Here is a 24923-nt window from a genome sequence, read left to right as displayed (position 1 = left end):
ATAGCCGCGGTGGTTGTCTTAATCAGTCTGCCAGCTGTTTTCTGTAATGCGTCTTCCTCTGTGTGCACAATTGTGTCTTGTAATTGCAGGCTGTAAACACACAAAAGCAGATTCAGGGATATAGTTTAGGTCCTGAGGACTCCAGCAGCCACAGTCATGTTCATCCATGACAAACCAGTGGTTATTTTAATTCAATCATTTTAATTCACAATGAAGGGGTGCAGCACAGTGCTTGATATTATCTTTTCCTGTTTCCTTATCATGCGTGAAGTAGTTTTTGCCTCGAGCTTTAGTGCAAGACAAGATTGTTCTGTGCTGATAATTAAAGGTTGCTGAAGTTTCCTTTTCATGATTTGATGCACAGCTAATCAAGTTTAAATGTTGCATTTGAATAAGTTGTTTCATCCACAGCCACGTAGGTTCAACTGCTCATTTTGTGAGGATACAGCTGATAGAGTGCATTGTCTCACTCTGAATAAAGCTACTTTCAAATCCTTAGTTGCAAAGTTATGTGTAAAATGACCACATTCACACACCTTCGTATACTCGTTCATGCATGTACACATTATCTAAACAGAACATGTTGTTCTTTCGGCCATATTATGTTTATTCCCATGAGAACACAGAAAACAGATGACATTCCAGCAATGAAAGATGATCTTTCTCTAACGACAAACGTATCGTTTAGCAAATAGTATACATAGTAAGGTGCTAAAATGTCACAGTGAAAATAAAAACATTGAATGGACAAACACCTGTAAAAAAAAAACAGTCTAATACTAAATTAGAGAAGGGGAGCTTAAAGTATCAGGAATCTCATTTTCTTTCAACAAATGATAATTTGGTGTTAATACATCATCTGATAATATACTGTAGAAATCTCATAACTTGCATGCCTAGAAAATACCCTGTATTTCTTACTGTATTAAACTTACTCTAACAATAGGGGGGAATAAGGGTTGATTCATGCATGCAAGCTCTGTGTCCTTCAATCAAAAGTCAAAGAATATTGTAGGTCATGGCCCTCATAGGTGAAGTGTTAGCTTCCTAAATGAGAAGCCAAGGGCCTTAAAATACTGTATATCAAGCAAAAATATCCAAAGGGTGGTTTGTGTAATAGGGCCAGAGTGCAGATCGAACCAAGTGTGTGTGGACAAAAGAGACTTCAAATCATCAGGCTAAAGGTGACGTTCAGAAGAGATAATAACAAAAAAAGACAAGCTGTGACTTGGCCAGATATTGAACCCATGAGAGAAGATAGCAAATCTGTTCCAATCATTAGTACACTCAGGTTTTATGCAACTGAAAAACAAATATCAAGGTTGAATACCTCTTTAAACATTTAAAACAAAACAAACAGAACAACATTGAGTTTCTAGTTTTTGCCTGTGGAGCATTTGAAATATTCATATGTATGGTGTATAAAAATCAAGAAAATTTCAAATAGAAGTTGAGCATAAATATTTCATATAAATATTCAAATCTACATTTGAATGTCACTTTTAACTAGGACTGACATGCATCAGCCTGAAGCGGAGGCTAGGTGGGTGGTTAGGCCAGTGTGGAGTCCCCTCGTGGGATATTGTGCTTTATGTACCAAGAAAAGGGGTCTTGGAATTATTGTTTCAGTTGCTGCAATGAGAAGGGGAATTAAATCTTTAACCAGCCAAGATGGTTTTGTCAGTAGCTTTTACCAGCATTTGCCTATTTCTTTTTATTAATTTAAAACCTTGAAAATAAATGAATATAAAAGGAGGTACTAGCTGGCTTCTTTTGGGTCAAGACTACCATTGTGTTGGGGGCATAATCAGACACGCACAATGAGAGTATTTATGACAGCACGACCATAAGGACAGGTGTGAACAAAGAAAGCCAATCTGGATTATGGTTGCCAGTTTTGTGTTGCCTTTTTATAGAATAATTTCCTACGTCTTCGCCTTGCCTACGCAGACTAGAAGCCTTATATCTTTCCTCCTAGGTGAATGGGATTTCTGACACAGAAGAACAACACAGACAGAGAAAGGAAATCATAATCTCCCACATTTTAAAAAAAACAACATTATCAATAGCAAGGTTCCATTTGCACGCAGAAGCTGCTGTCAGACACATGAGCTGAGTTGAGACTCTGGTCGGATGAAGCTGAGTTAACACACTCTAAAATGAGAATATTGGAGTTTCCATAATAAGCCCATGGTATGCTGTCATGGCTACCAGTTCCAGCTCAAGTTTACATAATACAACTTGAGCTGCTGAGTTATAGCAGTAAGTGGTTGTTACGATTATAAAAAGACAATCTGAACCACCAACCTTTGAGTATAGATATAGATACTGTACAAGTGTGTCTGTGTATGTGTACTTACTTGTCTACAAAACCAATCTATTCTATAGATTGACACCCTAGTAGAGGAGTATTGCATGATTTGGGGGGCTGGAGACGGATGCCTGGTATCTCCAAACACTGCAATGGAACAAGCTGGCCATTGACTAAATGAAGCATTATACTGTCACATCCTCTTGTCCAGTCTTTCCTGGGTTTGTAGCTGATGTGGCCAATCAGTCAGGCAGTCCATCAGCAAGAGGCAGCTCCTCCAAAGCAGCAGCCGAGCCATTGGTTGCCCCTCTGTCGTCCCCTGAATCCTGCTCCTCCTGCTCCTCATCCTGGCTTAGTGGATCCCGTTTCGATAGGCGATTTAGGGGGTCAAAAGTATGCATTTTGGGCTCTGGGCTGAGGAGCGAAAGCTGTGGCAACAGGGGCCCGTCCCGAAGCTTAGCGGCTAGCTCCCTTGCGCTGCAGGCTGGGGTGTTGGTCTCATAGATATCGTGGAAGTTGTTGTAGTCTACCTCGTAGAAGCCCTTCTCCAGGGATAGAACCGGTGTGAAGCGGTAGCCCCACAGCACCTCTGTGTCCAGGTAGGAACTTCTGGCCTGACACGTCATCCCTGTCACAGGTATATGCATAGGCGTATGTGTCCACACACACACACACACACACACACACACACACACACACACACACACACACACACACACACACACACACACACACACATCATCAAAATGTAGCACGTATACAGAAGGTATGAAAAGATGCACGCATACAATCAGAGTGGACGGGTAATCAAACACACAAAGATGGAAAGAAGTGTAGGGGAAAAGAGAGAGTTAGCATTAGTTATTCATTCGTGGTTGTACAGGAACTAAACACAGTAAGGGCTTCACTGTGTTTTTTTACAAACCTCCATCGTGTTTGTGAAAGCTACACTAATAATGTAAAAAGACAGGTTTCCTTTTCATTCTTTCTTTTCAGACGGCATGAACTGTTAAAATAAGTGCCAAATTTGTACACAAATGTCAGTACTTATTTTCTTGGGTGTGTTTTTGAGTAAAAATAGCACATTTGGCAGCCCAGTCTCGCAACTGCAATTTCTTTGGATGTGGAAAGACAGAAAGGCTTAGCCTCGAGTAATGTAAACACTAAAGGCACAGCTTTACCATAAGATTTGAGTTTTTTTACTCAATCACATATGAATTTTAACACATTAAACAATGCCTTGGGAAAGTTTGTGGGTGTAACACAGGTGCGCCATTTTGAATGTAAGGTGACACAAATCAAAGATTAATAATCGCTGAATTGCATTAAGTGTAACAGTATGCCTTGTGAAGCAGACGTTTTGGCTTGTAATGGCTGTAAAAGCATTGTCACATTGCATTTAGGTGAGCAGCGTCTTGGCATTGTGCTTGTTTGGTCATTGGCGTGGTTTACTGGAACACGCAATGGAATGGTGCCATCGTTAATGAAATTTGCGTCACCTTTGCTTTTCCTTTGGTGGTGCCAAATTTTCTGTACACATCTAAAATTATACCGTAGCTGTGAAATTGGCCAACCTAATCAAAATGCAGTCGTTATTACTGTTATTAATAACACGTGTTTTTCCTGCAGTGACAAAATATCTGGTGTGAAATGGTTTAATACAGCTGAAAGTTAGCTGCGCAGCCAATGGCTTAGTTTGAAACAAACAGAATTAAGTACTAAAGTAACAAATAGCAAATATACAATCACACCATTAATCGCAAATAAGAAAGGCCGTTGTTACTGCAAGGTGTGAATCTAAGGTTTAGTCCAAATAATGGATGCTCTCATTAATGGTTTGCAGGCTTGGTGCTATCTTCTGTCATGTGGTTTCAACATTAGCATGAATTATGTAAAATACATGTAGTGCATACTCTCACCTATAACTTCCTACAAACTCTAAAATGCCTAACTTCCTAAGAAGATACATGATGTTTTGTTTTTGTTTTTCTATTTTTCACTCTACTTTAACCTGATTATCGCCAGCTCACACAAGGTTTTTTATATTTACCGTAGACAATTGAACCAATAGCTAATAATCTATGTAAAGATATATCTGCATTTGAATGCTGAAGGTGGAGGCAACGGGACAAGATTTTAGTTCCAGAAGAGTTCTGGTTTCTGTTTGGAGTTTGTTTTCCTGAAACATGCAACCAAAGCTCACTCAAACGTGATTGATCAATACTACTTTGACAGTCCGTGTCGACAGCGAAGGTCACCGCATTGGCTAATAGACTGTAAACTGGCCACTTGTGAAACTGTCTGGACATAAACGTCGTCTCTCAACTTGATTATTTGTCTCAAACTGCTAATTGGACTGTAAACAATGACCGTAGCATTGAAGAGGAAGTCTTTGCCTGGATATCTGATGGCTACACCGGAACCTCTGAAATACCGGCTGTTGCCTCCAGAGGCTAAAGTATCTTCAGACAGATAGACAACAGGTTCTGAGAACTTGCAGCTATTCCAGTTTCCACAAAGTAAACACGGCCACAATGTTATCAGCTGGCTGCCTTTCAAGTGTTGTGATATGATGCTTGATCACTTCAAACCGCAAACACCTTACTTTCGATGGATGCCTTACTCACCCAACTGTTGAGTTACATAATCTGTAAATATGAAACATCCCCACTAACATCAAGCATGTGTTCTCAAATAGATGTAGATGCCAAATTGATATGGTATCTGATGTCACGGTGAGAGGAGGGGGTGTTTGCACATTTTCTTCAGCTTTCCCTCTGGATATGAGTGGCCTAATTTCCACATTTAACTTGCGAAATGTTTGTTATTTCTGTGACTAGATCATCAAAGGCAATATTGAAATGTTCACTTTCAAGTGACAAGGGTGTCTATAGTGTCTATTAAGGTTATTGGCATATTATTTGAGGTGTTGTCTTTAAATTATTAGTAATGAAGCCAAAATACAAAAAGCTGCTTTGTGAGGATCTATAGTATTTTGTCCTATTAGCATTTAAAAGATGAAGCACCCAGTTTGATCATTTTTATGAAGGGTTTGTCACATTATGAGAGTCCAATTTCTTAAAACTTTGAGCGTCGAGACGTCCTGTGGAAGACAGACACTTCAATGAAAATACATTTTAAGGGCAGTTATTTCCTGAGGAATAAGATGGAAAGATGTGCTTGTTTAACTGACTGAACCAATGCACAAAGACAAATAAGTTCTGCCCTGCCATCTACCACACACACATACACGGGTTAAGTTTTTGGGATACTACAGATCTATAGTTGAAACGCACTCTCCATTTTCACAAGCTGCTCCACAACCCTAAATTGGTGTTTTTTTTTTGTTTTGTTTTTGTTTTTGTTACTCTTGCATCTTTTGAGAAAAATATGTTTTTATTTTAATTTTTTTTATACATTTGGTCTGCAGTAGTCTGCTGTGTGCGTAGGAGACACTTGTACTGTGCTGTGTTCATGTGCTTCAACACTTGAGAGTTGGCATATGAGCAGCAGCCATTGTAATAAGTAAAGGTTACAGAATTCAGTTATATTTATTCCCGACAACCGTGTGTGCGCATGCATGACCTAAGTGCAGTCAGTTTGCTATTATTGCTGCTGTCTTCACCAGACACACAGCGACGAAGCAAAAAAACAATAAGCAAACGTCTTAACCAAGATAAAGTGAATTTGGTTGATTCTTGCATCAGAGAAGGCATAGCTGAGCGTTTCCATAGCACACAGTTTAGTGTCGCCTAAACAATTAGAGCAGCCAGAACACTTTTCTCTACAACAAAAGTACCAGCATAATCCTGCATTTACAACTTCGTAACCAACATGCATTTCTTAAAAAAGGCAATTTTATCTTGTCGGACACAAGTGTATTTGTATGCCCTTATGATGGCTGCTCTATGGGTTGTGTTGTTGTGCACACTGCGGCACTGGCACACAAAATGGAAAAGGGCTCTCATTGATGTTATTAGTTCTGCCTGCGTCTTACACATGTTGACACGGCAGAATGTCAGAGCGTCACTGCAGGTGTACAGTATATGCTACCATCACATGCTGATACCATTGTCCTCATTGCCGCGGCGGCTGTTTTTCATATTCATAAAACCCCACCCAGCACCCACCTGTATACCCGGACTCTAAATTCTCCTGGAGCAAAGTTTGTGTTGTTGTTCCCCGATTACTGCAGTGCTGAACTTGGCATATCCTTGTAAGCAGTGACAAGGTTGGTGCTTTAAAGCAGAATATTACCTGGACATAATGTGCATTCGTGTAATATTTGGGTTCTAGTGAGCTATTATTACATCTGTGCATATTCTGCAATGAAAAATGTCTCCAGACCGTTTTTTGATCATTTGTATCGACACCTAATTCATTATTGTTCATTTGTTGTGGATTACAAAGTTGTTTTTTAGTTGGCTTCCTGTCCATGCTCGCATGTCCTGTGCTGACTAAGTGAGACTTCGCATGTGATCAGGAAACTCAAATCCTTGTACTCGGATACTCGAAACAATGATGCTCTGGGCTTGTCCTGTGACTTTTTTTTTAAATTTTTTATTTGTTTTGTTCTATGGACTGAAATGAAACCTGATGATAATAAACAACCATTGTACCCAGACTACATGGGCAGTCTGGGATGACACTTAGATGTGTAAACTCTTCTCAATTTGTGGCTAACAATACGCTATGGTGAACAGAACTCGTACCCTTTGCAAGCTTGAATTGTGAATTAAAATTGCTAAAGAGCAACATTGAAATGTTATTCTCAACTTATTTATGTTAAACCTTAATATTTTCATATTAACATTGTTGTTGTTCCGTTTGAAAAGCCTGTTAGCCCTATGCATTTTGGTATCTGATCTGTGGCCAGCTCAGACATTGTATAGTTATCCTGACTTTTCTCTTCGAACAATCCTCTGCTAGTAACTAAAGCTTACTTATGGGACCTGCTACAGGTGTCTGTTTCAGTGGAGAGTAAAAAACCTAAAGCGGCAGTGCAGACACTCTTGTTTACACAGTAACAGTACTGATGCAAGATGCATTCCGTATTCTGAGAAATGGCAGAAAACAGACCTCATTTTATTAAAAATGGAAAAGCTTTAACCAGCCGTCTCCATTTAAGAGACACTTCAGAAAGCAACATTTGTTGTCGGCAACATGGGGCACGTTACACTGCCTCTGGCACAGCAGAGCAAGTACTGGAAACTTTAAAATAACCTGCAGCATAATCACCGTTTGTATTGAACAAAATTGTGATTAGCTAACATTATAAAACAACTTCTTCAGGATTATACTGATAAATAAAAAGCACAGATTAAATAATGTGGGAGTGCCTGTTGTTTGTGATTTCCACAGCCCGACTCACAATTATGCTAAAAGCCACAGGCTGATTTTCAATGTAGCAAACAAGTAATGGCTAAGCAGAGAATGAAGCCATTTCAACACCCACTTATCTGTCACTTCCAAAACAAGTGACAGCATCCAACTCAGAAGGTGGTAGATATTTGGTTCAATAGTGAGCTTTTACCCACAACATTTAAAGCTTATTCAATTCATGGACATCTTCAGATGCTATTTTTGATCTGTCTTAGCTGAATTTAGTTCATGAGCTCATTACTTGCTTAATAATTGGTTGATGTTTATTTCCCCCAGAAAATATATTTTCTGTTGGATCAGATAAAACATTTTTTGTGTACCACAGCATTGCATCCATTCACAGATATATAGCTCCACTGACCGGGGTATCATCACTTTTGAAATAGTGGCATTATAGTATTTTTGTGACCAGAAGTACTTTGAGTACTTTAGTAGTAAGCTTAAATTCCAAGAGTTTGGGGTATTGTCTTTTTTGTAACATCCTGACTTTCTTATTTGTGTCAGGTGGAAGTATTTTAATACAGCTGATGACAAAATAGTTGACAAATATTATAGCAAAGCCAGTTGAAAATGCTGTAATTTTGTTGTCTTTTAATTTACAGGCGTACACGCTGTATAATTTCTCCTTAGGTTCAGCAGAGGAAGGAGGTGAGTGGACGGTCAGATTAGTTCACTGCCTAGCGGTCAAGGACAGTGACGACATAACCCCTGGGATGCCGTGGGTTTGTGCCAGTGAAGTAAAAGGTGGTTTAAAGCCTGAATCAAGTATCCAGCAGCATGAGCAGGAAGCATGATGACTGCTGTGGCTTTGAGGGAAGAAAGTTATATATATATAAATAAAGAAAGAAAATTAAATAGAGCAGAATTGTTCAGATGAATGCAAAGCCATGCCTGATTACATTTGGGAGTTTGATGGTTTGTTGTCTCCTTGAAAACTCATGAGTGTCACTAAGATTTAAAGCTCCTAATCAACCAGTGCGCCTCATTTACTATTGTAAATTATAATGATATCCAATAAATTAAATTAGTATCATGTATAATGCATTGTATTTAAAATGAGTGGATTGTAATTAGTTCTTCAGCAAAGGAGATCCAACTATAAATGCGTAGGAACATAAACAATACCGGATTCAGCCAACACCAAACAGAAAACCGATTAGAAGAGCAAATCAACAGCTAGCTGTAGGCTGTCAGGCTGTCAAGGTTATCGTAGTCCGAGCATTATAATGACGAGAAAGAGATTAATTTCGTTTTTCAATCACAAAACACTAACTTTGGCACATAATCATGATCATCTGCTGTAATCTCCTTTTGAAAGTTGCTACATTTTTCCACTTTGAACTTCGACTAAAGTCTCAAGCTGGGAAACTGGAGCTTTGTGGAACTTTACAGAAACACCTGGTCATGTCTGCCTCTTAAATGTAACCAGCCTGGGGGACTTTCCAGGACTGCCCGGCCTTTACCCAAAACACAGACCAGCGGTGTGGGTAGCTTCATTCATTTGGAAATAAACAATATCAAAGACAACCTTGACGTAGCAACAGTGGAAATGCGAGGTGCACCGAATGCACAGAAACATTAGCAAGGATGTTGTAGCTTGGAGTCGTCTGCCTCAGTTATAGTAGCAAATACTTAATGTGTAGATTAAGATAGAATTGCAGTTGTTGAGTGCACTGAAAGGAACAATCACCAACTTCCTCAAAAACATTTGTCAGCAGTTATGAAATAAGTGAAATAAAACTCCTCATTTAAACCTGTTCTAACGCTGAACTGAAATGCATTTATATCTTTTATGTCTCACTTAGAGAGTCAATTAGTCTCTCTGTCTTTCCATCCATTACAACATTTCCAATCTGCAGCACTTACAGGTACCCCATCATTATGCAATGCGTCTTTCCATGGAAGCCTCTCCTTCCTTTCCATGCATTTATCCATCCTCCATTCCTCCCACTCAGCTCACTTCTTGCGTCCAACATTTCCTCAGTCTTTCTCTCTATCCATTTATCTATCATCCATATGTCTTCCCATCCTCTTTTTCTCCCTCCCTTTATTTTGATAATCCAACCCCCCTTCATACCTGTGGCCTCCACCATGCCCTCAAGGATAACCACAATCTCGAACTCCTCCTTCTCCATTTGCGCCAGCGACATCTCCCAGAAGGGGCTTTTCTCGTTAATCTCATGAGAGATGATGAGTGGCGACACCAAGAACAGTCGGTCGTCTCCCGTGTCAAAGCCGATGTTGATGTCAGTCTGGTTGAGCGGGATGAACTCCCCCTCCTTGGTCTGCTGTGAGCGGATCAGCTTCGCTCTGATTGATGCCTCCACAATATGAGAGTTTCTCAGGTCCCCCACCCGAAACATCAGGCACATCTTGTTATCTCGCACCGATATGACAGCCTTGTGTGAGAACATGAGGGTCTCGGCGCGGTTCTTTGGCTGAGAGATCTTGACAAACATGCAGCCTACCATCATGGCGTTAACAATGGAACCCAAGATGGCCTGTATCAAAAGCAGTATAATACCTTCGGGGCATTTTTCTGTGATTACACGATAACCGTACCCAATGGTGGTCTCCGTTTCAATGGAGAAGAGGAAAGCTGAGACAAAACTGTTGAGGTTCTCCACACAGGGGGTCCAGCCCTCCTCATCACCGTGCACCAGATCCCCACGGATGAGCGCGATCAACCACCACAGAAACCCAAAGAAAAGCCAGTTGACCACGTAGACCAATGTGAAAATGAAGAGACTAAGACGCCAGCGTAGGTCCACCAGCGTAGTGAACAAGTCACTGAGGTAACGGTAGGTCTCTTGCACGTTTCCGTGATGAACGTTGCACTTGCCGTCCTTCTGCACGTACCGCTGACGTGGCTTCTTTGCCGGGTCGGAAATCAAGTGGGTTCGCTCTGTCGAGATCTGAGCCTCCCTCAAGTGTTTGGGAAGCTTCTTCACCTATGTTGAAGAGGAGAGATAAACAGAGGGAGTGGCAAAGTAAGAAAAAGAAGGGGGTGAAAGAAACTATCAGCAATTACAATTTTGTATCCACATGGGTGCATTTCACAGTACACACACTGATTCCTTTCAGTAAATATTTTCTTTGCAGCTATGCTGAGTTTGTGCCAGAGGATGTAGGTGTTAACCTTTTTATGTGAATTTCTTTCAGCCATTGCAAAGCTGCTCTACGCTGCTGGTGGGGAGGCAAATCAAATTAAGAGACGTTATTAAGTCACTTCTCCGTGCTGCTCGACAATGACATTGGCGCTGTCATTGTATGTATGTGTACGTACAGGGCAAAAAGGAAACCGAGAGGAAGGACACAACAAGGACACCCAGGTCTTGGTCGATGTTGGCCCTGCTCCAGCGGGGCGATCTGGCTCCACAGCTGTGCCCTGCCTCCCTCCCTATCCCGTGTCCCTCCCCAAGCGCCCTAGGGGACAATGGCAGGCCCGTATAGGAACACATCCTCCACCCTTTCCCAATACACCCTGATGATATCCCTTTAAAAAAACTAAAAAGTGTTATTTGTCTGGGGAGGCCCCCTGCACTTATCTAGAAAGCGGCTTTCATACACATACATACATGATTATAATATTGTATGTTTTAGTGCATTTAGTGTAGTGAGAAACAATGAATGCCTCGCAGTCTGGCAATGTAGTCAAGCAAGAGCAGCATAGAATTTGTTCAGTTTCTTGGGCCTCTTCTTGGACGGACGCATCCATTCATGCAGACATAGTATACCACGACAATCGCCAGGACAAAGTTGTAAGGCACCTTTCAGACAGCCCAAGGGCACTTTAGCGATACACTGACACCTTTCAATCTCAGTTGATAATTGAACAGCATTGTGTGGAGAAAAAAAACAAAACGATCTCCCCTGTCCTTTAAGTCTCACGCTGCTAATCGGACACCTGTGATCCATTTCTCTCCAGAGCCATGCTCACATCACCGAGAAAGTTACATCCTATTGTGCTTACACTGGCTGCTCCTCGGCTCTAAGACGATCACTCTCACAGTTCAGCCGGGGAGGAACATAATCCAAGACACTACAATGCCCTCGCAGTGGCTTCCATTGTAGAGCCTGCCAAATAAAATCGGACGAGTTCGTTAAAGATGGTTTCATTAAGATGTCAGGTGCTCTTTCACTGCTGCCCTGTGTATAAGCATATTCAGTCAGGTCTGCATGTACAGGATTGATCTTTCAGACATTGATTTGGACTGATCCTAGTTTAAGGAACGTTTTGACAAAGAAGAATTGAAAGACGATGCTTATTGACCTGCATTGCAATTAGTGCCTTAATAACAATGCCTTCACTAAATGTCAATGGGCTCCCTTATCACAGACCATGCTCAGGGATACTGGAACGGATATACACTCAGAGCACAGTCCAACTTTCAAACTTCCTCACTGACAGGAACAGTTAATGCGCGCAGTTGTTCTTTGAATTGTTGTTAATCACTACGACACAGCTTTTATAAACGAATGATGGCCAAAATGTGCCCATTCATTTCCACTCTTTGTGCTGTGCTAATTGAGTGATAGATGAAGCTGTCACAAGCAGTGCTGCCCAATCTTTGGCCTTTGCAGTCAGTACAGTCCCTGGGGGTGATGGGCCATAAACAAATTCATTAGCCGTCTCTGCGTGGCAGTAGCAAGTGGTGGAGGTTTTCTCTCATTGAGCCTTTGTGGTCAGGCTTGAGTAAACTGTATAAGTTCCAATCAGCGGGGGAGTCAGGACAGATAACAAGCACAACTTCACCATCCTTTATTGGAAGGGAGTGAGGTGTCTTTTCCTTATTATCTCCACTACCTGTACTTATCTCAACTTCAGAAACAGATTTTGTAACACCTTGTAAGGCTTATTTCATAGTACGCAGTGCGTATTTAATCTATAAAGTATCTGTATGGGAGATCTACTGTGTATCCAACAGTATTTGTGCCTTTCCTACTCCCACAATTTTAATTTTCTTTCACATGCACACATCTCTGTCCCCACTAAGCAGTCTCATCTCTGTGTATCTTCTCCATCTATTTTTCTTCCCTTGCTCCCTCAATGAAGCGACACCATCACACTACCTTTCTCTCTCCTTGTCTCCCTACCTATCACATCTCACAGTTGTGCAAACACTCCAACCTTCGTTCGTCTTAGACACTTTCATTTTGCCAAAGTGGGTCTGCGAGCTGCTTGTGTTTAGTTACATTTATTCACATAGCTGGACTCCACCCAAGCCAGCTGAATAAGCTTCTTTTATGTGAACAATAACAAATTGATACTCTTCACACACATTTTGTATTACAACAGCTTAAATTTAGCAGCATGTGCATACTTTCTTCTGTATGCATTTCTTTACATTACATTTCTTCACGTGTGTGTGTGTGTGTGTGTGTGTGTGTGTGTGGTGTGGGTTGGGGGGGTTGGGGTGGGGGTGGGGGGTAACCAGGATAATCCAGTGTTTCCCCACATGTCTAGGTCAAAACCTAGTTCATGGCTTTAACTGTGTGAACTGTGTGAAACTAGAGGGGGATTTTAATTTGAAAAGTAGCCGACCTGCAGTGTAACCTTCATCTCTCACTCACTCAGTGACAGACTCTCTTATAGCTCTGCCCCCGCTGTTGCGTTACAGCCAAAAAGATTGCATATATGTTATTTACCTAATTTATGAACACCCGTTTCTTTTCAGCTCAATTTGGGTCTCTGCTCTGTTTCTGTCCTCTGATCTCTATGTGTCACTCAGGGTGGAGCTCTGGAGGGGAGATTATCTACTCGTTAATCGATCACGTTGATAGCGTTGTTCTCTCATAAGTTAAAAAAAATAAAAAAAATAAATAAAATGCTGAAATTGATCGGCAAATATACTTTGGCGGCCATAGACACACCAGGGCCGCCCGCCCAAGTAAGTCTATGTATAGGAAGCACTGTTTGAGCCTTTTGTGAGCTGCTCAGAAACGAGCTACGACGGGTCGGAGACCCCCGCTGTAGTAAATAGTGAAGTTTGGGCAAATATAGTGTCTGTGCAGTTTACCTGTGCAGGTGTGACTCCTATCTCCATGTTGTGGTCCATCAGGACTCGGGAATCTCCTGCCATCCTCAGCTGAGGCTCACCTGCAGGACATAAGAAAGAACATTCGTATTTGTAATATACATCGTGGGAATTTTCCGTATCATAATGATGTTCAATTAGTTGATCACCAACATTAAAATGAACCAATATAACAAGACAATAAAAGGTCAAAGCTAGATTGCACAGCAAATATTCAAGCCTCGTCCATTGGGCCTCTCAACCTTTCAACCCCCAGCAATCAAAATTATAATCCTGTTTGAAGTACTGTCTACGCTACCAGCATTGTGTTGATGTATAGCATAACCCACCAAGCACTTTATTTTCTACCTGTCATGTAAATTGCTTCAATTTGTCAATATGTCAATATTTGCCTGCTGCCGTAATCAGAACTCACAGAAACCCCTGAGGTCAGTTTGAACTATGAGGTTTGAAAGGTCAGATGTTTGGATTTGTACTTGTTGTAATATTGTGTCTAAATAAAGATTTTTGTCACACAGGCATGTCCAGGGCCGTAGGCGAATCCAGGAAGTTGCTATTATTGCCACGACAGCTCACATGTAAACTCAAGGGATAGGATTGTTGGGTAAATAAAGAATTTAGTTTTGAACCCCTTTTCTTCAACTTTAACCAAAATCACTTACATTTTATGCTGTAATCAGCTGATTCAACAACAGACACATAAGAAATGCGCAAACCTCCCATAAGCCTCTCTGTTCATCACCACAGTCCATGAAATAATGAGCATATTTAAGCAAATCTGAAGATAAATGGTGGCTGGGACGAGGCTACCAGTCAGCGCTCGCATAAAACATCATGAGATGTAAATGTTAGACCTAAATATTCAAATAGTGCTTCAACTGTGCTTTCATCCATTAAAAGGGGCCATAAATATCAATCCAACTTTGTTGCGTTCACTATTTATGAAACTGTTTTCAATTCAACTCTGTCACCACAGTAACAGGGGTGTCACTCAAAGAACCATTTTAACCAGACATTATTATAATTTTCACCAACATTGTGACAAAACATTTATAGCAATGATGCTTGCATGTCTCTGGGAATAACAGTGGCAGTCTCTCAGTCCAACACTTTGGTCCACACTGAAATACCACAACAACTATTATATGAAAATGCTTTACATTTTGTACAGAAATTGTGTTCAGCAGTGATAAAGGATTTCCTTTATCCCCCTAAAAGCCATTCCCATCAGCCTTAGCTGCACCTTGTTTTTACAGCTAATCAGCACATTTTCCCATGCTAAACTAAGATGATGAACACGGCAGGCTTTGTACCTGCTTAACATCAATATGTTAGCCCTGTCATTGTGAGCATGCCGACAATAGCATTTAGCTCGGAGCACTGACCAGCCTGACAGAGCAATTATCTTGTCTGTCGACTGCTAGTCTTGTTAACGAAGACTGCTCACACAGACGCACAGAACATGCCAAATGTTTACAGACAATGTGCTTTACTCGTTTTCCCAACAATAGCCGCACTTTCTCTGCCATCTGCTTGTAGCTACTCCAGCATGAATGATTTATTCATGGTTATGTTGGTATTGACAGCACCTGTTTTAAGGTTAGGGGACATTTGTGGTCGACACTGACTCCTGAGACAGAATGCGAGCTCTTGTTGTCGAAACCTAAGCATACACGAAACTGAGGTACAAAAAAGAAAGTAGTATTTCCAAGAATTGCATTTCCCTCAAAATCGCACGAGCAAAGCAAATTCGTTTTAGGATTTTTGGACGCAGAGGGTAGCACTTGAACAACTTTGAAACCCTGGATGACCACTTAATGCATTTACAGCCCATTGTAAAAATACAACTGTATCGCTGAAGAAAATTGAAGTAATCGACTGCACATAATATTGACTTTGACTCGATGTTTGTCCCGCTGCCAGTTTATATTGTATCCAAATAAAACACAACTGTTAACATAAATTCAAAAGTTTCATTCAAATTATTTTTAGCTATCAGAGTGGGAAAAAAATTAACTAAGATCAAACAAAAGCATCATTTAAAATTTAGTATGAAAGTAAAATTTTAGCATGTAAATTATAAAACGTTAGCTCATTATCGGAGTTCAGAACGGCCGCAGTTTCACAATGCTAAGCAAGACCTAAGTGAGGGAGGAACTAACAACATCACATGGGAGATGACGCAGTGTCCACTGTTGGCTAATTTGCCTGTATGATGAAGCAGGCTCAGCTGCAGCGTTTTTAATGATGTCATCTTCCCAAAGAGCAGTCTCCTCATTGCCAGCTTTGCCAGTTGTTTCGATTACATGTGCCCACATGCACACACAGACACACACCTCTCTTCATGCAAACACACATGGCCGCACCATCCTCACAATCAAAGGCAGCCGTTGCTTTCTTAATCAGGTGGAGAAAGGGAAATAAACTCCCCCTGTCACAGAAAATCCAGTTGTTTCTTTTACTTTACATTTAGTCTAATATAAAACAAGCGTACATATTATCTTTGTAGTTGTTTTTAGCTCCAATGAAGCAACCAGGTGATGTGCTGACAGTCCACACCATACTGTGATGTGATTTTTAAAGAGTATTGCTCTGCTTCAGAGTTGTACGCTGAAACAGGTATTTTTAAACATCTGTTATGTGAGGTCCAAAGTGACAGAAGTAGAAAGGGAACACTTTCAAGGTCTCCTGAATGATGTGGGATTTAATAACAGCCACTGCTACAGTTATAGACGGGAGTGGGGCTGTGAGTGTGTGTGTGTGTGTGTGTGTGTGTGTGTGTGTGTGTGTGTGTGTGTGTGTGTGTGGGAGGGGTGGGGGATTCAGATAAAGCTATAATTTTAGCAGCAATCTTACAACACCTTTGGCGCTTCACAAGAGGCAATTAACTTATAGAGCCCCTTAGTGTTGTGGGAAAATCAACAACTTTTAATTTACTGAAAGAAAAAGGGATACACAGGGCCTTGTTACTAACCCAGCAAAGGAACATGGGTAAATTAGTCTTGTCGCTGGTACCTGACCTGAACAACATCTGACATTTCTTTGTCATCTGTCTTTGATGTTCCTCTGTTTGATCGCTGACAAGTGAGGAGAGGGAATGCAAAAAGCGAGCGCGGAGAAGTGAGAGGACCACGTCACAAATCGGATCCACACAGGAATGTGGTGTTGACATTGATGGTCCAAAGCAAAGGGCAGAGTGACGTGACGGGCATCTGAGCAGGGGAAAAGACAGACAGACGGAGGAGCAGAGGCACGGGACACACAAAGCTTTTCAAAAAGAAGAAAAAAAAAAAACCTTGCTTGAATACATTTCAGGGGTTGCAAGGTCTCGCTTGCTGACTCATTTTAGGTTTTCTCATGAATTAAACATGACTCCCTAGAGATTTGTGAACTCCAGACCTGTGTGTATTTTCAGCGAGGCCGTAATTGCAGAGTCTGTTGGCAGCAGCAGTCAACAAGCCAACAAGCCTCGATGAGAGGTGTTCGAACATGGATACCAGCTGGCATGTTTTATCTCACCGCTTTAAGAGAGTAACAAGCATTTATCTTGTTACCAGGAGAGTGACAGGATGCTTTGGCTGAATTGTGTTTTGTCCTGATAACAAGAGCACTCATCTGTTGTGCCTAAAGCCAAGGGGTACTACTAACCGGGAAAGTTGCTTCCTAAGGGATATCTACACTACATATATTTCCCTTATTTGCTGACACTGCAGGCTGTAAACAATAATCTGTCCAGAGCACAGCAAAATGTGCCTTTTTTCCATTCTAGCCTGTGGCAAGTGCCATAATTTTCCCTAAGGGCTTGTATTGTACTCAATAGCACTTGCTCTGTGATTTAATTCTCTACATTTTCAGAACTTCAGAAACTTGTGTTGTCAGCTGTGTGCAGTTCTGAGAAGTGAGAGCTGCCTCGCAATTGAACCAGGAGAGGTTTTTTCTTTTATCAATACTAATCACTGCCACACCCATAAAGCAAAGCCCTTGAAACAGATGCATTACATAAATTATAATTCGTACTTTATTATGATAAGTGTAAACCGGTTTGCTTCCTTTTTATGTTTCCCATTATATGGAAATAATAGATTTTGTATTGCTAGTCTGGCGAGAAACACTGTTTTCCAGATGTTTTGCAAATGCTGAGGATGCTGCTTGCCACAGTCGGCTGTAACTTTTCGGTAATAGAAAAAAAAAATAAAAAAATAAAAAAATTTGAAAGATATATTTAAATGTTTTGGTATTTCGGTAACTTCTGCAAACCAGACTCTCAGCTGACAGTAGTGCTTACTGTATGTTTTCACTGTCTGACCCTGCCTCTGAGCATGACAGGGTTACAAATGGCAGTATGATGCCGCACACTCAGCAGTATGCCTTAGTTTGCAATACAAATTTAACTAGTAGTGGGCACTCATCCACAGATTTTTAAGGTCATGGCTTGCAGTTTTCCGTTGGTTCATCACATACAGTGCTGACACCAGAGAAAAAGAGAAAAATACGAAGAAACTGAAGACGACGAAGTGAAAAACAAATGTTGCAGCAGTGTTAAGGATGATTGAAACAGTAAGCCACTACACGAGATAGATATCTAATACTACTGATAGAGTCAATCCAGCTTATCTGATGTCTCCATGGCCATGGAAGCTTAAGAACTTTCTATTTCCTTGTTTCCCTGCCCTCCGTCACTCCTCCCCTTGAGTCGTGGTCACTGGACCTGTCATGATTATGTCCCAGGCTAAGATTGGCCCATAAAATAACATGGCTTCATCCCTATCTCTGCTCACTTATGACACTTTGAGGTCGGGTGGGTCAAATGACTAAAAACGTCCTGAGCTAGTTTGGCTCCAGGCCCAGCAAAGACACACACCCGCAAACACGCACGCACGCACGCACACTCAGATCCACACACAAACTTCCCATGCCTACCATTTTCCCATTATGCCCGATAGTGAGCTGAGTGTATCCAGTTGTGTTCTTCTCATGAGTGACCTTCTCTGGAGTGACACTGCTGTACTGAGACGTTCGGCTCACACTGGAGAAACAATTTCCCTAATGACATGTCCATCTCTCTCTCTCTCTCTCTCTCTCTCTCTCTCTCTCTCTCTCTCATATACACACTCAAATACTGTCCTCTCTCCCTTACAGCACATCCTTGGAAAAAACTTACAGTTGTTCAAGCCACGAGTTGTTCGTGCACATTTTAGGACCTCGATCCTCCACTGAGAGGAATAAGTTCTAACAAAAGTGGTAGCCATGATTTCACATTGCTCCTGAAGTGGGAGTGGATGGGATTAAAACCCAACACCTTACCAGTGCCAAATAGCACCCTCTTCAAACATGAGCATGAGAGATGTGATGGGAGAGAGATGTGAGATGTGCGAGGTTGTGTGGGTGGACATGCTCTCCAACACCGCGTTTCTTCTTCCGCACAAACTAATCTGGTGATTGTTTATATATTAGATCCCCAAGCATCCAACTTAATCCCACTATATAGTGCATGTGGTTCATTAATCTTCTGCGTCAGCTCGCTGCAGAGGACAGGAGAGCGCAGGGTGGGTGGAGGTGGTGGGTTGGTGGGTGGGGGGTGGAGGGTGTAGGGGTGCATGGCAGTGCATGGCAAATGCTGGTGGAGCCAAAGGTCAAATGATCTTCATTGGAATTCCTGACATGCTTCGCTGTGTACCCGTGCTTGTCCCTTTGAGGATCCTCCTTCTCTATAGTCAGCACATACCAAATCGGAATGAAATGAGATTATGACCCGCCAGTTTGCATGTTAAAAATCCTCAGACCAAGTGTGTTTGGCAGAGCAGCCGAGGAACGCACCCTCTGCCCGGTGCATTCACGGCCGAGGTGTCCTTCAGTGATAAGCTTAAGCTTCTGTTGCTGCCAGCAGATGACATGGTGTGAATGAGTCCTATCTGTATGAATGTGAAGTTAGTTGGTGTTGAAGGAAAAGACGCAGCAATCCCTTAATCAGAAAGCAGTCTTTCAAGAAACATGTCACTCCACGGGCCTTATTAACCGTATAGTATTTCGTGTCTCCATCTGTGCTAATGAATTGCAAATGTGTGTGAATGTACTTCCCCCGGGTGATAAATGCTCACTTTCCAAAGATGTAAAGCCAGGAAAAAAAAAAAAAATCCATCCACATGTGGTGGAGACTTGATGTGTTTGCATCTGATGTCTTAATGATACTGCAGTGAATTTGCAATTTTATTGTATGTGCAGCTAAATTGGCACATTTACAGTGATATGGGTTAACGTTCATTGTCCCTGGAAAAAATAAACAAATATACATAATACAAATAATTTTATCAGTGTGGCGCTGCCATTGTGTCTCCACATCAATCATTAAGACATTTTCTTAGGCAAAATTAAAGTGACTGTATGTAGTGTTTTGGTTTATGAAGAAACTAAACCCAATGACACTACGCCCCGTCCACCGATAATGGAAACCTGACTGCACCACAGGCCTGTCAACCAAACAGATACACCCCCAAAAACATGGCTTTTTGAGGCCTATTTTCTAGTTAATGAAAGGATTATTATTTTTTTTTATTTTTTTTTAGATTGAACACCAGAAAACTACATCAGTAAATTCTCATGATAACTTGTGTGTGAGGTGCTTAGGGGACAACAACTGAAAACAACCTGCGTTCTTGTATGAAAGGTGCTATACAAATAAATAATAAATCAATTAAAATATGTTTATTGTTATTAAACTCACCCCCTCTAAATTGGCTAAAAATCCTTTGTACTGTAATGTTTGATTTCAATTTATTTCTCATACAGTTGAATTAATTTGTTTGAAAAAGAAAAAAAAAAAAAAAAGATTGTTCAGGAACCGATATCGAAGTTGAGGAATTGGTACCAAAAATCTTTGAACAAGACCCAACCCTAGAGGTGAGGTATTTACAAATGCATGCACTATTTAAATGCATGGCACCTTTTAATACAATATTCTCATCATCATGTGATTTGGTTTAGCTGGCCTGACCAGAATGCTTATCAGTCAGACATGAGACATCATCACATCTCCTCCATATTCTGCAATGCTTAACAAAGGAGTCCTCGTGAACAGTAGAAGGGATCCTTCATTATAAAAATAACTCCAGATAAAAGCTGTTTTAACCCTTCTGGCTAAGCTTGGAGCAAGAGACAGCGTAAAACTTCCATTTTCTGCCACATAACCTGCGCACCAGTGTTGCTGATGAGCTCACTGACAGATGCGAAGAGCTAGGTGACCTCATGCAGGAAGCCAATTTTACTTATTTGATAGAATTATGGATACAGAAGCCAGCTGCAAGAAACCCTGAAAACAGCACATTCTGTCCTTATCTCTCATCCATGATGGGAGGCCCTGGATGTATGTGGAAGTGCACGTGCACTTTAATGTCCATGTTGTGCGTCTGTAGGTGTGCTGGACAAACAAGACAGCCAGAGAACAAAGAGGGGTTCCCTGAAGCACTCAGAAGGGTGAAGGTTTGTTTGTGCTGCATGCAGGCAGAAGCAGCAGCTCCATGTACTGTATTAACTTTATGTGTGACAGAACTTTAGGTGGAAAAACAGGCATTGTGAAGTTGCAGCAGAAACAGAGAGTGGGCCATCCCATAAATCTGGTACCCAAGCAACGTAGGTGACAGTTGAAAATACAGTAGACACGCACCAATTTGCATCGGCTACAGATTTATGAGGGAATAAACAGAAAAATGTTCCTTGGGGGAAGATGAGAAGAAAATGTTATACTGCTTATCTGTTCCACGCAAATACCACGAGATTGGATTGTATTCATACGCAGCTCATGAAGTGCTCTGACTTTTGAATTATATGCAGAGTTACTCTTGAAGTGTACAGACTAGAACTGAAGGAGAACATATAGATGACAACTAATTTAGAAAAGCTGCATAATTAAAGGATCTGCATGTAGGTCTATCAGCAGCCCTACAAGAAAAAATGATGCAATACTCTGACGTGCACACATATTTTCCAGGGGACTAAATTTATTTAAAAAAAGAAAAAGAAAAAAAAAAATCTTCACGCCTTACTAAGCTTTTGACACAAATTCACTGCTGCAGTATTAGAGAATGTGGATCTGCTCGAAGAACGGAGCTTTCCCCACATCCCTTCGAGACAAGCAGTCTTGGCTAACTAAACGGATCCAATTAATTATTCACAGTGTCTTCTCTTTTGAGAGTCTCCTCAGATCCCGCTGAGCATCACATGTGCCCTTTGCCCTCTTTTGTCCTCTTGCTAGGGATATCAGGGTGAGCACGACAGCTTAGCGGGAAGGGAGCGAGGTACACATGCCAGGAGCTCCAATGATAGCGTTGATAATAAGGTCAAAAGGCCATCTATCAAAAGGCGTTACATCCTAGCGGCTCACACTTTTCTCACCCATGCACTTTTCAAACAGCCAATCACGGTTCAGCCAGCTGTGAGCAGGGTCAGGGTCAATTACTGTGATAAAAGTAGCAGGCAGTGTGGCAAATAGGCAGGTTTTTGTCACAAAGTCTGTAGCAAGAAGTCAGTCTGTCTTACTGGCCTTTTCTTTTGCTCCATTTGAGCGTGAGAATGTGTGATGTGTAAAAATGGGCTTAATGACGAGAGCAGAGATGGCTTCCTCCTCCTCGTGCCCAAGAGCAGATATTAAAAAAAACAAAAAACGATGATCGAGTCCACACGTCGCTTCGACACTGCCCGATGAGACAATACCGGGATGGACAGGAGCTGTGGGACAACTGCGCTCGATTAATGTGACTGCTGCGTCATCATCAAAGTTTTACAGCAACAACTCCTCCAGACGTGCGTCCTGCGGAGTGCGCCGAACTGGAGTAACAGCGAGAGGAGAAAACTGTGGTGTACATCAGACAATTTAAAGCAAGCAGCCCTAATCCTCAGGCCAAGAGAAGAGTGTGTTTCAAGGGAATCAATATAAATGATTTTTCTCTCAATGCTTTTCGGTGTGGTCTACAATATGCATGAAAACAGCGCCAACAGCTATCGCTTCATCTCCAGCTTTTATTGGGGGGGTATGGAACCGAAACACGCCGCGGTGTGTGTCGGTAGTACGAGACTTCCTCCTCCGGGCACACAGTCACATTGCTCTTAACACACACAGATGCACATTGCTGCGCTTGTAAAAACTCGTGCATCGCACTGACAGAACTACAGCACGGCGCCCGAGGAGGCACATACAGCGGGAGTGTTGACGGGCTTCTCTCTGCTTGCGTCAGAGAAATTCATTGCCTTTTTGATTACCCTGCCCCCGCCGTGAGGGCAAAAGTGACGCATGGTGATGATCTATATATCTCTGCAGCGACATAAGATGAAGCGGGCAAGATGTGGTGATAAAGGTTGATGGAGGAGGGTAATCTGTCCACTTTTTCCATCAACACTTTCCCTTTTCCGGCTCTCTTGCTCTTGAAGTCTCTTTGCGTTATCTCACATCTTCTCTCGCTCTCTGTCATCGTGTCTCTCGTCCTAGATCTCCGACTCTCATAGTTTTCGATCTCTCTGCAAGTAATGCACACTTTCTATCTGGCAAGCCACTCCACATGGGATTTCTGACTCCGCAATGAAACACATAACGCAATCACAGCATGCAGTGCCATCCACAGTCAAATTGAGAGGAGGCAGCCCGGATGTGGTGCCACGGTCGTATCATGCATCAGCGGCTTTAAAAAACCTCCCCTCTCCTCCTTTTGCCATCCTCTCTCTCCAGCTCTTCCTCAATTGTTTTTTTTTTTTTTTTTTTTTTCTCTTCCCCCTCCGTTGGCCGTGCACAAGGCTTACCTTCAGGTCTCTGCAGGAGTAGCTGGCGGGCTCCCTTCGAGGCATTTCACAGCTGCTCTTCTCCCCAGGACTGCGCACTCCTTTTCCTGGCTTTGTTCAATCAACAACAGCCTTCCTGCTTCCCTCCTGCCATCCAGTTCCCTTTCTGCTCTTCACCGCGCTCTATCTACTCCTGTGTGAGAGGGGGGTCTGTTTGTGCATGTGTGTGAGGGAAAGAGAGAGACAGAGAGAAAGAGAGAGAGAGAGAGAGAGAGAGAGAGAGAGAGAGGCAGTGTGGATGCGAGGAGCGATGGAAAGGATGTTAATATGCGTGTTCTCTCGAACGTTCCTGTTTTCTCACTTCCATGCAGAGATTGGACCTCTTGTCTCTCGTGATTTTTCTTGCACCAGAGTGTGTGTCTTTATGCTTCCTTCCACAGAGCGTGTGTGTGTGTGTGTGTGTGTGTGTGTGTGTGTGTGTGTGTGTGTGTGTGTGTGTGTGTGTGTGTAGGTGTGTATAAATATATATATATATATATATATATATATATATATATATATGTGAATATGTGTGTATACGCATCCCATTGTTTTCTTTTTTCTCTGCTGCATGCCACAGAGAAATATGCTCAGATAAGTCAAGTACAGTAAGAGGTAGGCAAGGAGAGATGTGTGTGTTGTGGCTGCAGGCTTGGAAAGAACAATGGTGAAGAGGAGTGTGATGTAATCAATTGCTCTAAAACTGCAGTTGAAGGATAGCCCCGAGGATTTAAGAGAGATATAACGTGGGAGAAGAGTAAAGAGGCTTTGTAGGAGAAAAAAAAACAAAAAAAACATCCGAAACAAGACAAAGAAAGAGCAGAAGGGGAAGAAAGTCACAAAGATGTACAAGAGAAGAGTGAAAAGTTGAGTTCACCTTCGAATCAGGCCTGGTGTCAATTTCCCGAAATATCTTCCAGCGTGGCAACGTTACAGTCATATCGGCCGAGTGTGATCGTAAGGCAACGTTCAAATAGACAATGCATTTCTATATCTTATCAGCAGGGAGTCTGCTTGGTTTTTATTCCGCATCTTTTAAGTTCAATTGCGTTGTGTGTGCATAAAACAGGATACACAGCAGACAGAGACAGATAGATGGACAGTTGACGTTGAGACGTTATTAGCATGGCATGGAGAAAATTGAATGTAGACTCGACACAACAGAGGAGGAGTAATGAGAATGAGAGCAAAGAGAGTCAGAGAGAGTCAGAGAGAGAGATAGGGAGATGATGATAAGTGGGGGAGGAGCAGCAGAAGCAGCTATTACCAGAAAGGCTCTTCATGTACATCCTGCATTGAATTTGGGAGGAGATTTATGACTCTGCAGGCCCTATTTTGTTCCTGCATGTCGTCCCCCCCCCCCCTCTCCAAACACCCCTCACCCCCCG

At 41.9% G+C, this 24923-nt stretch overlaps 1 protein-coding gene across 1 annotated transcript; it reads right to left on the bottom strand.

The window, feature by feature from the left end:
• Window positions 1-583: 583 nt before the first annotated feature.
• On the bottom strand, window positions 584-23816 carry kcnj5 (potassium inwardly rectifying channel subfamily J member 5). Its single transcript, XM_069147699.1, has 4 exons — window positions 23518-23816; window positions 13714-13793; window positions 9771-10644; window positions 584-2939 (listed from the first exon to the last, which is right to left on the bottom strand). Exons 2-4 carry the CDS (start codon window positions 13774-13776, stop codon window positions 2554-2556), a joined length of 1323 nt encoding a protein of 440 aa, XP_069003800.1. The 5' UTR covers window positions 13777-13793; window positions 23518-23816; the 3' UTR covers window positions 584-2553.
• Window positions 23817-24923: the final 1107 nt, after the last annotated feature.

Source organism: Embiotoca jacksoni, unplaced genomic scaffold (assembly GCF_022577435.1).
Source record: "Embiotoca jacksoni isolate LCO1_2020_lvr unplaced genomic scaffold, fEmbJac1.0.p SCAF_14, whole genome shotgun sequence".
Classification (NCBI taxonomy): domain Eukaryota; kingdom Metazoa; phylum Chordata; class Actinopteri; family Embiotocidae; genus Embiotoca; species Embiotoca jacksoni.
The sequence above is the reverse complement of the archived record's forward strand: the minus strand, read 5'-3'. Positions and strand labels throughout refer to the sequence as shown.

Coding starts and splice junctions, on each gene's coding strand:
- kcnj5 (XM_069147699.1), bottom strand. CDS start 13,776: ATGGCAGGAGATTCCCGAGTCCTGATGGACCACAACATGGAGATAGGA. Junction 10,645..13,713: donor TAGGAGTCACACCTGCACAG/GTAAACTGCACA, acceptor TCTTCAACATAG/GTGAAGAAGCTTCCCAAACA. Junction 2,940..9,770: donor GGGCATGGTGGAGGCCACAG/GTATGAAGGGGG, acceptor TACCTGTGACAG/GGATGACGTGTCAGGCCAGA.